Below are 12,606 nucleotides of genomic sequence, written 5' to 3' on the forward strand. Positions count from 1 at the left end.
TAGCGTGCACAGTACGTGCATTTTCAGTATCCATAAAATACCACTGAAATGACACCATCACCCACAATGCAATATGTTTGACCTTACATTTCCCGTATAAACCAAAAGTCAAATCAACTTTTTTCTCGATTCGTTATTTGATGGAATTGCCAATAGATGTGTATACAATAGGTAAAACTAATGTGTGTGTGTTTGAACAAATTGCATAACTTTTTTACATGCTATCTAAGAAATAACCAGTATGCGGTGTATACTGTAGAGCGTTCCGAATTAGTACACCATTATTCCATTAATTCACACTGGAACAGAGTTTGAAAAGCTATACTCACCGCACGGAGAAAGAAAATTGATCCAGCGGATTTTCAGCGAGGGCTCTGAGCATCTCACTGTTCCTCCCAAACATCTTCTGTCTGCCACTCTGATCAGAGAGACACATGTGCATGTCATTTGAAATCGGAGCAGGAAACAGTTGCAATGATTTATCTCGGGAATTCAGCGACAGCACTGCACTTCTCCCTGACATCCTTTTCTCACACACGCACAAAACAATCAACAGGAAACGAGTTACATTACAGACAATCTAATCAATGTTGTGGTGAAACACAAAGAGGATCAAATGAAAAGAGAAACGAGATGTTTAAAACACCACACCTGATAAACTCCAGAAATTGACACTCATTATCATATTATCTTCATGAAAACACTGTCATATAGGATCCAGACAATCACAGGGGCCTACATACTGGAAGTTACGGTAATCACATAAAAGCCATCATTGTTTTCACTTTCTTTAGAAACACACCGACACACTTACAACATGTGCAGCAAAATGAAAATCTTTGCCTGTTGTGCAGACATCAGAAGACATGTGATTTAATTTGTAATGAAGGTCTGCCCTACAGTCACAGGAATCATGGCATGCAATGAAATCACATCAGTGTATTCACAGAATAAATCTGAAATCTGAAGTGGCAAATACACTTTCTCACTCCAAAAAATTAAAGGAATACACATTCGGCAACAGAACATCTCTGTAACTTGCCCTACAATAAACCTGAATGGCAGTTTGTGACACTTTGTGGGATTTCTGTAACACTTATGGAGAAATATCTGAGACACAGGGGACTAAAGCAAAAGTCTTCATTTAATTTTCACAGATGTGTAGGTGAAATGATTATAAAATGAAAATAATTGATTCTTTGTTTTTCCTTTTGATGAGTTGATTGATATGTTCTTGTAACCTGCCAAACAGAAGGACAACATAATGACAAACATTTAATGTAAATCAAGTGTACACTTGCCCTTGCACTTCATGAGTTCATTGTGTTCTGTATATTATGTTTATATTGTGTACATCTGTGTATATTATGTAAAAGTGTGATGTGTACAGTTTGTCCTATTGTATTCTGCACTGTCTGGAGCATGCACTCATGCACACTTTCACATGGTGGTATTGGTGATGTGACAATAAAAGGCCCAGCTCAAAATGCACTGTCAGTATGTCTGAAAACAATATACCCTCAACCCCAATAAAATGCAAATTGTTATCTGTCTATCTGTATTTGCTAAAAAAAAAAACATTGTAACTACTTTACTACCATATAGACAAAATGACACAAAAGTCTAGTTTAATATCTTGGGCACCACACAACCATCCGCTTGTTATTACACTTTGTTGAATTTAAAAATAAACACTCTCCCATATCACAAACTACAACCATATGTTTTGGACAATGACAAAATAAACCATAACACAAAGCAAACTAAAATACTACATGATTTAAAAAAAGAAAAAGAAAAAAATGGGACACATCTTATTTATGTTCTAAATACTGGACAGACACAAATCCACTGTGTACTCTCAAAAATGTATTCATACAGTATCTACATTTTTTTTTAAATTTATTGTGCCTTCGCAGAGAAATGCATGGTTCATTGTTTGTGAGGCCGACAGCATGCATTTCTCCATCCAGTCTGCAGCATTATGACCCTGGGTGGGCTCAGACACACTGCTGAAGCACAGATACTGACCTAATCTAAATGCCAATGAGAACTCAGAAACACAAACTGAGCCACATGAACTAACGGGACTAAACTCAGAATAAAATACAAAGAAAAACATTTCAATGAAGAGAAATATATGTGCAATGTAAATGGTTGATGACATATAGGTAAACATGTAGAGCAGGTTTACACCTTCACCCATTCATCCCAACAACGCCAGCAAAAAGAAGCACAAGCGAATGCAACAATGCAGCTGTGCAACATAAGCAAAGTCAGATCAGCACAGAGAAGTTATTCTGCAATTACCACTTCAAAGTGTGGCAGGTAACATGGCCGCTTTGATTCATTTATCTTAAGTCCTGTGCAGCGCAGAAAAAGGCGTGTTGGGAGCGGTTAAAGAGAGCGCACTTGCGCTGGCACTGCTGATTTCACAGAATCGGAGCTGTTTTGGCTTGTCGAGCACATCAAAACTGGCTTTGAAGACTGAAAAATACCTGTTAGTGTGAAATGTATTTTGACAAATCTCAGATAATAAGGGGAGTTGGATCAAGAGGCAAAGAGGAGGAGGATCAGGGGCATCATGCACCTTTTTAAGGAGGGGGCCACAGTGGCGGTCCTGCTCATTTGTTGCTGTAGGCGAGATAAGACATGACCGAAGAAATTCATAATTACTTATGCACAGGCCCGGACGAAATCTGCAGACGTTTTTTTACACACTAATTATGGGGCCGTATCTGCAGAATAAAATTATAAAAGGAATATTGCGTTAAACATTCCTGAGTGTAAACACTCATACTGGTAGATAAAATCGTGATCAAATTAATCAAAATATTTCATAAAAATATAAATGTAAACAGTGTGATAAATATCTGGACACACTCCTTCTTAGGTACAATGATACAAACGTTTCCTTAATCACAAAGTTACCTTGCTGTGAATTCCAGTCTTGGTTTTGTTAGCGTCGGGGTGTTTTGTCTGCTCCATGGGCTCTAGGGCTGACATAGCTCCAGTTTTCTTACCTGCAATGACATTACAATTGTTTTGTTGTTGTTCCTGGTAGCTGATCTCTGATTCATAGTTGGATTATTTAAATGAGCATTACATAATAAAATGAATAATGTGAAAGCATTTATTCATCTAGTAATGTGCAAAACCAAAAATACAAGAGACCTACTTTAAATATTAAAGTTTCTAATATATATAAAAGTAAATTACATTGTAATACTTATTTTACAGTTCAATTACACTTTCTATATTTTGTAAATAAAAAATATTACAGCATAAGGCAAAACACAGAATGAAATGATTTGTTTTAATGTGCATTATCAGTGTTGTAACTGATGTGAGTGGTAAATGTTCTGCTTTAAACAACACAAACTAAATGTACTGCCAGAGAAAAGTGATAAAAGTTTCTCCTCACACACATTCTCTTTCTCTTTCTCTCTCTCTCTCTCTCTCTCTCTCTCTCTCTCTCTCTCTCTCTCTCTCTCTCTCTCTCTCTCTCTCTCTCACACACACACACACACACACACACACACACACACACACACACACACACACACACACACACACACACACACACACACACACACACACACACACACACACACACACACACACACACACACCATCATCAACATCTCTGAGCCCAACCTCTCCTTTTTTCATTGCTCTAATGCACACAATTAGACATGATGAAAAATTGAAAAAAAATTAAATTTAGTTGTAATACATTTTGCCATTCTTCCTTCCTTTGGAAAATGACTTTTGAAGTGTTTTCTCTCTCTCCCTCCCTCTCTCTCTTTCTCTCTCTCTCTGTCTGTAATTTAAATGGTAAGCTGCCAGATGTGTGTCTCATGCTTGAAGTGCAGGAGCTTTGCATTATTTAGCATATTAACATTCACAGAATTTAAAAAGAGGGTTCCTGCATTGCCTGGAGCGTCCAATTAAGTAAACCTTAGCTTGATACATGTAAAAATTTTACCATGAGAAACTTTTTTCATTGCTTTTTTCTCTTTGCCTCAGCCAGTCACATCTATATAATAAATATGGAAACTTCCCAGATGATATAATTTTTCTCCTGCTGTGGGATTAAATATATCAGTAATAATAACTTTTAAATATAGGCATTGTATCAGGAAAGTTAAAGAAGACTCAAATGGGTTTTAATAGCAGGAGCATTCAGGGCTTACATGTCCTCCTTACTACTTTGAAACTGACATCGAATTACATTCAATCTGAAAGACATAGATGTATGCTTTAATTACAAGTTTTTCTGGTAAATATTTGAGATTGCCAGCAGTTAAAAAGAAAAAAAAAAACCTTACAGTACATTTATAAAAGCATGGCTATGTGATTTTATTTCATTAAAAATACTGCATAATCATGTTTAATCTTTTTACTGGATCAACATGCTCGATGATATACTGTAGAAAACGGAAACAAATTATATACAAACTGTTCTGCTGAATTTTACAGAGTCAAAGAGTGAAGGGAAAGAAATTTGTCATGAACAGAAGATGTGCTAGTCTGGTTTTACTTCGGAAGAGGCAGTTAATGGATTCAATATTTATTCAATACCTTTATGCTATGAAACCTGTCCAATTTCCTATCAGTCATTCAACATTGTTTGATGCAACATGTTTAGCAATAATTTACTTACATGGTTGCTCCAACAGTTTGTTCCAGTCATAGCCTATTTTCCTTTCTATGTTTGGATCTGTACATTGTGTTGCTCATTAAAAATGTAAGACAATGAACTACTATAGTTTTGATAGTGATATTACATGGCCAAAATAAAATAATAAGTTGACACTTAAATGATGGTTGAGTGAATTATTCATCAAATTTAAATTCACTGCTTATATATGTTGAACACCAAAAAAAAAAAAAAAAAATGTAATTCACAGGATTCAACAATTTGTTTAAAGGAGAACTTGATTCAGAATCCACTTTTTTAAATACAGTTAGTGTGTAACGTTGTTGTTTGAGCATAACAAACATCAGCAAAGTTACAACGCTCAAAGTTTAATGCAACCGAAGATATTTGCTTTAACAGATAACGCTTCCTGGGTCAGTGACATCCCCTACCTAAAAATGTACACAAAACCTGCCCCCGGGACCATGCAACAAATGGGGGAGATGCCTTGCAAGAATGTAAACAATGAATAGCGAGCGCTATTTGGCTTTGCTAGCCAGTTAGCTAAATGCTAATTTATACTGATTTGAAAAATGCAGTTACAAACAAGTTACAAACACATGCAAACTTATTTTAAATCCCACCAGTGAACTTCAAATGTTGGCATTTGTGTTATCAGTTTTAATAAAGTTATTCTTTGATTAGAGCTTTTTTTTGCAGTGTTTACTCACATGCTCCTATAGCCACAGGCTGTGGTAAAGTCACTTTAGTAAAGCCATGGTTTGTTTAAGTAATGTGCTCATAGTTCTGGCAATAGATATTTGGCTACACTCTTTCTATAAAGAAAAAATTAACAGTGCTATACAGTCCGTAGTGATCACTGTAGATCCGCAGTCTGTAAACAAATAATACCTACAAGTAACAACATATCTAACTACAAACAAAAAAACATAACATTCTGAAATGTCCTGTAAGATCGGTGCGAACACGGGTTCTGCACGATTCTCTTCGCTAATATTCCCTGGGTCTGGTTCAGGCTCAAATTGATAGGAAAATATTGACACCACTGTTTATATACACTTTTTATGTTTGTAATTAAGTCAAAATTATTTTCAAGACATGTAACATCACTGAGAAAGATATTGACACAATAAAGACGTTACCCTTACATTACTTAGAGACCTGTATCTCTGCTTTACACGGTGTATAAAATATTTTCTAAGCTTTTGCTTGTTACAATCTACTGCCTGCAGCTAAGTAGCAGAAGCCTGCACTGTACTTCTGTTCTCTGTCCAGAGAATCGAATCCCTGTCAGCAGAACATTCTGCCCGTCTTTGTGCCACAATCATGCATGTTTCAATGGGCCAGCTAGCCTAACTTTGCAACTTTGCCTTTAATTATCCTTTCTCAGGCCCTATAGTCAGATGGTGTGGGTAGATGGTGTATGAATTAGTCCAGTGTTGACAGCTATAGGCTATGTCCATGAACTTGGAGGACTGCAGCCAGAACCCACATACTCCTGGGTGAACCACTGAGGCTTGTTATCCTCTGCCTACCACAAACGTGGAGAGAGCAAGAAATGGCCCTGAAGGGCAGGGTGACCTACACAAACCTTTCCATTCACCTAGGCTTTTAATTGCACCAGAGTTGCCTTAAATCAAATGACAGTGAATTATTGATTAAACGTTAATGTAAGTCCCTAAATAGACCATCAATTCTAAATAAATTTTGATCATTCCCAAATCTGCACTAATCACAACAAAACTGTGTGTACAGACTTAAAAAAATCTAATTAATCATTTATTTCAATAGCAAATTCCATTGAATGATAAAAGATAAAATAACTATAGCCATTTAATGACACTTACATTTTATTCCTTTCCATGACTTTAATTTCCTGATATTTTATGTAATTATTCATCATGGGAATTTTCCATTTACTGTATATGTGAGCTGTGTAAGCAAATGCCGTAAACTTTAAAGCTTCATTTGATGTAGCAAATGCATATTTGCAATGATAAAATGTCTAAAAATCAGCATTATCAGCTCAGAGCAGTATGTTTATCTTCCTGCATGCAAGCAAGCGTTGGAAACATCCATCCGACTCAAATTTGCTAAGAAGCTACAATCTCTGTGAAAATCTCTTTTGATGTAATCAAGGTTAAAAAATCTATTTAAAGTGCAGTGATAAATTAATTGTGGTAAGAAAGCAGTGTGAATCTGATTCTATATTAGGGATTGCCACTGTGGCCGGATTAGATCCCTTAGGGACAAGGATCTGAAAGAGGACGGCTGTATTTCAGAAAATCCCAGAGACTGTCGCTGCACTGAAGGGCAAAGCTCACTATGATGCATTTACTTAAGGGGGAGATGCAATCAAACATACTGCAGCTTCCAAAGCCCTGTCCCATATATGTAGTTACAGATCCACTAAGGGTGATCAGAGCAGAAAGACCTAATTTAATTAGTCATTTGAATTCAAACAGACCTAGTGTAACTGGATCATTCACCCAATGTGAAAGGTCAGTTAACTCAGTGCCTGCAGCTACATCATATGTTGCAATGAACATAGAATTTTCTTCTCATTTCTGCTGATTTAAATGAGGGAAAACAATATTAGCAGTCACGGCTTCTATTTGTCACGTATGTCTTAGTTTTAGAGAAATACTCTTTTTTAAGATACAATGGTTTGCAGTTTGTTTTGTTTTAGAGCCTGTATAAATGTTTTGTTCTGCTGAACACAAGTGAATATTTTTTGTATAATTTTAATTACCAAACAGATCTAGGCACCGTTCACTTCCATAGTATTATTTTGTTCCTACTTTTGAAGTAAAGGGTGCCCCAGATCTGTTTGGTTAAAAACATTCTTCAAAATATCTTCATTTGTGTTTATCCGAACAAAGAAATGTATACATGTTTGGAACAACTTGAGGATGAGGAAATGATGACAATAATGTTATCTTGTTGAATGTATTAATCAACATGTATGGAACGTTGGTGGATGTTATTCGTGTATGAGTTTGAGTCGGGTTGTAGTTAATTTAGTTTGTGATTAGTGTTTGCCTTAACTCACCATTAGCTCATATTTAAGTCAAAAAAACGACTGTTATCATGGAATATAAGCACATATATCACTATAAGATGTTTTTGGTAACACTTCAACAAGGTTGTATTTGTAGTTAGCAATGAACAATACTACAGCATTTACACTCTAAAAATTCTTGGGTTGTTTTTAACCCAGGGCTGGGTAACTATTGGACAGAAGACATTTCTGAGTTAAAATGATGGGTTGTTTTTACCAAACTGCTGGGTTATTGATAATCAACCATGTTAAAACAACCCAGCAGTTGGGTTAAAACAACCCATTATTTGGGTCATTTTAACCCATAAATGTTTTCTGTCCAATAGTTACCCAGCCTTGGGTTAAAATCAACCCAATAAGTGTATCAATCTTTGTTAATGTTACCTCCAGCATTTTCTAATACATTTTTAAAATCAAAGGTTGTAAAATAAGTTAATGCACATGAAAAATTGTTTTGGGATTAACAAACATTAACAAAGATTAATAAATGCTGAAAATCTATATTTCTTAATGTTAGTTCAAGTTAGCTAATACATTTACTAATGTTAACAAATACAAAATACAAAAGCCTTTTTAAAAAAGTTTTTTGTTTTATTTATTAATCAGACCAGTATTTTTCTGTCATTAAAACTGAAATTTAGTAGAATTATAAACTAAACTAAAAATGCATAATGTATCTAACAGAGTCAAAACATATGACAGCGGAATTAAAAAAAAAAACTTTTAACAACAAAACTTTAAATGTTGTCCTGTTGGGCTGTGACATTAGTGAATGATGTGATGCACAAAACCACCTGTATATTAAAAAAGTTGCTTGTTAAGCTACAGCATTTCGAGAACGTTAGTCATCAGGTATGTTAATAAAATATTTTTCCCTTTACTTAAACATTTCCCAGGCCAAATTGTATGATGGAAGTTCCCTATTTGTAGTTTTCCTCACCGAGTTTGAAAGTAATGTGAGGTTGTCAGTTCAATCTTCGGTCTCTTTCCTGATAGGATAACTCCACCTGAATATCATAACTGTGTGTAGAAGTAATGCAACCTGAACTGATCCTTATGCTAACGTCATCTCTGCTCAGCGCTCTGATACTGTGATGTCCGGCGAGTGACACCTTTTGATCAGTTATTTGAGTCAGACTGGAGACCCAAAGCTGACTTTATTCTTTTTGGGATACCTTTTTCTTTCATCTGCTTCTCCTGTTTTTGGCATGCGTAGCAAGTGGAACGCAACTCTCCCAGAGTGTGGTGTGGGGACACTTCCCATGTGGGGTGTTAGGAGCACAGTGGGAGGTCAAAGTTCACAGCAGAGAGGAAGTGACAAGCTGTGAAATGTAAAAGACCAATTTCTTCCACATGTTGCAGCGCTCTGAGAACAGCGCCGAGCTGTCAGCTAGCATCACGCTTAAAATGGGACAGGTTGCTACCCAGCAGACCTGTCACAACTCATTTGTAATTAAAAAGCCTATGTGATGTTTAAAGCTGAGCACCCCAGAAACTTTTTTCTTGCTCAGCTCTGTTAAATAAAGATGAGTACTGCCAAAAAAAAGAAAGAAAGATTAATAGCAGAACAATGGTCTTTGTGCTAGATCAATACCAAATGAAGCTGCGTGTGTTGGATCGGTCCAGTGCCATCAAGACGTTCATGACTTGAGTAAGAACAAAATGCTTGGAGACACGTATGGAAATGAAACTGCTAGACCTATAGACGTGCTAAAGGAAACTGCTTATTTGCCTCTTTCCTGTAAAATCTCATCTTTCCGCAATGGATTGCTGGCATTTAATTCTTTACATACCACTCATTAAAACAAAATGTTTACATTAAATATAAATTTTTTAAGTGACGTTTATGTGTAGTTACATCACAGCCAAGACTACGATTTCTGGAGTGTTCTTAAGTGTGTGTGTTTTTTGTTGTTGTTGCTATATGCATAACTCTGAGGAGTTATGGTATTGCTATGTGGCCTACCATGAGTCATTGTGGGTAGCAAGATGTTCCAGTAGCTCACCTGGTCAAGGGTTTAAATATAGGGAACACTTACTAAAATGTTTGCCTTAAATGCACACTTAGTTGCTTTGGATAAAAACATCTTTTAGATGTGTAAATATAGACTTCAAAGGGTTGCAATGCAGTTGCTAATATGTTCTGATTGGTCTTTAGCACCTTGTTTGGAGAAGTCGTATCTTTGACAAGCCAAGTACCATTAATATCTGTAGTCAAGTCTGGGTTAAAAAACAATGCAATGACAAGTATTGGAACACCATAAGAAGACTGAGACATGTCCAAATTACTTTTTGAACAAGAACAGCTTCATCTATCTCTATTTGGCAGGCAACAAGAAAAGTAAAAGGACGCAGTGACGTAATGTGAACGCTTGCTTGATTTGCTTGATTTGTTTCAATGTGACTGTGAAAATCTTCTGTACAGCGTTCAACACAAACATATGGCAAGTGCTCCGAAAGCTTTAATCTTGACTTTTCAGACTCATCTGCTATTTCCTAAACAAATGGCAAGCAACAAACACAATGAAAAAATCAATAAGCTAATGGAGGTGTAGACAAGTGAACGAGCTCCATTAGAAATCTCACTAGCGCTTCGTCCCACTCACGCTGCCTGCACCACGGCTCGGCACTGCGATGTGAATCGGCTTCTGGCTGAGAATTTTGATTAGGGGAAGTATGTGGCATTTACTAACGCTGCAACGAATGATGATGATGCCATTGAGTAAGAATGTGTAAAGCTTAAGTTAGTGAGCATCATTTACAGTGAAAACAATTTGAGTGTATTGCGCTCCTCAAATTAGGCATGTTTTGTAGTACAGCAGGTTCATTTTCTCCACATGAACTCCCCACTAGATTCTAACTGGCAGCTGCACTCTGTCTGTGTGTGAGTTTATGATGAGCTGTGACATTCGTTGGCATTTCTTTCTGTCCATGGGAGCAGGAGTCCTACCTGGCAGAGAGGCAGAGGAGGGTGCTGAGGTGTCCTGGTGGGGAGGAAGCCCTTGGCTGGAGCTCTCCTGGGGTTGAGAAGGGACCTGCGGGGTGAAGCTGCGCTCTGGCACCCCAGTGCAACCCTGTGGGAGTCTCTTTACCTGCATAGGGAAACATCTGCTGATTGACAAGGACATTAGGTGACAAGATGCTGTAGATGTTTTGCTTCAGGGCATAGTTTGGATATCATTATCTCCGACACAGAATCAAACACAACACATAATTATAATAATGTACACTGTAAAATTCATAGCTCCTTAAAATGTTTATGTTTTTTAAGTTGCTTTTTCAAGCATGTGGGGATTTCACGTTATCTGTATCAGTACAAACCTCTCAACCTATTTTCTTTCAGTGAAAAACCATCATAGAGTTGCCAGGTAAAGTGCAATTTATACTCATGCTTAGGTTATATGCCTTAGTTATGCCATAGGTTATGCGTAGGCTGTGCGTAGCTTGACGCACACCTCGCCATAATTTTAACAATGCGTCCATTCTATGCGGATCACAAAGTGCTGTGATTGGTCCACTAGAACCCCTCCCAAGAATGCATCGCATTTCTTCATAGGCATTTCTTCTTGCAACGGTAAGCACAAAGATGTTCCAAGTTGAGGAATGATTTAACTCAAACTCTATTTACCTCCATCACTACTTGCCCTCTTAAATCATATACAAAAGCTGCTTCTTTTTCTTAGTTTGTGATTTTACTGGCCAAGCTGCTGCTTCTTTGGCTGTTTCATTGTATGTCGACGATGGCGACGACGCCATAGGACCTACGCAGAAGTATAATGAGCCCTTAACTCAAAGGTTTTTGTTTTGAGAATTCATTTCTTTTTCTTAATAATATTTTGGATTAGAACGTAGGACACGAGATGGGTTGGGTTAGGTTGCAGACAATTAAACTACAGAAATATACAGAGTTTATACCGTAATACCACTAATAATCCAACATTCTTTCTTATTGTACTGTATGAACACAACATACTCCAAATGAGAGAAGCTATTGTTCTCTCGCTTAATCTTATGTTTAGTAACAAATTAATGCTTCTCAGATATACATCTGGATCTGCTAAGCAAAAATGCAGTTTGTTTACAATCTGGCTCCATTTCTTAATTTTCTTGCTAGAGCCGTTTATACTAATGCACACGTGCACGTACACGCACACACACACAGATAAAGAAAGAGAGATCAGGGCCTTTTCTTAACCCTTGAGTTCACTCAAGGTAACAACAGTGCTTCAGTAGTAAACTAAATGTGCAATTAAGTTTTGTTAAAAACGCACCTTAAAGTAAAGGTTGCACATCCAGTTGTCCAGGTCAGTGGAAAGCAGATGTTCAATTTCGCTGAACTGTTTGAGAGATGAGTCCGGCTCACCACGCAGCAGAGGGGACTTGAACTTCCCATTGAGGACATTGAGGGAGCAGTCACATACAGGAAACACACCCCAACTCACCGCACAACTCACATGACTGTGGTCGCTCGGCAGCAGCGACAGCCTGAATAATAACACGCTGGATGGCAGCAGGTCACATGACGCAGGTAAAACCTGAGAGGGACAAATGTGTTTCTGAGATGAAGACAGATGAAAGCATCATCTAAATAACAGTACAAGTGCTTCATTATGGTAGGTTCTTCATGATGACGATGGTGACATAATTTTATTCTTTGCATGACATACTTTCATTTCATGTTGTTTATAGACTATTTCAAAAGATGTAAACAACACTGGCCCAGAAACACTTCCTGTTTCAGTTTGTGACTGTTTTTTTATTTCACATATATCATTACACCGGGGTGTGAGGACCCTATTGTTCTTCAAGGAATTCAGCGGGACTTTAGAGGGCCTAAACATGCTCGGAAACTCATGAAATTTTGCACAGATGTCAAGAGTGG

General features: G+C 37.2%; 1 protein-coding gene across 1 annotated transcript in view; it reads right to left on the reverse strand.

Moving 5' to 3' along the window:
• The window catches only part of ofcc1 (orofacial cleft 1 candidate 1), a 73,820-nt gene extending 61,423 nt beyond the window's left edge, over window positions 1–12,397 (reverse strand). Inside the window, exons 1-5 of the mRNA XM_065288009.1 lie at window positions 12,392–12,397; window positions 11,996–12,259; window positions 10,675–10,816; window positions 2,932–3,023; window positions 330–418 (exon numbers count right to left, since the gene is read on the reverse strand). Coding sequence (XP_065144081.1) covers window positions 330–418; window positions 2,932–3,023; window positions 10,675–10,816; window positions 11,996–12,259; window positions 12,392–12,397 — 593 coding nt within the window. The remainder of the gene's footprint in view (window positions 1–329; window positions 419–2,931; window positions 3,024–10,674; window positions 10,817–11,995; window positions 12,260–12,391) is intronic.
• Window positions 12,398–12,606: the final 209 nt, after the last annotated feature.

This window comes from Paramisgurnus dabryanus, chromosome 22 (genome assembly GCF_030506205.2).
Source record: "Paramisgurnus dabryanus chromosome 22, PD_genome_1.1, whole genome shotgun sequence".
In the NCBI taxonomy this organism is placed as follows: domain Eukaryota; kingdom Metazoa; phylum Chordata; class Actinopteri; order Cypriniformes; family Cobitidae; genus Paramisgurnus; species Paramisgurnus dabryanus.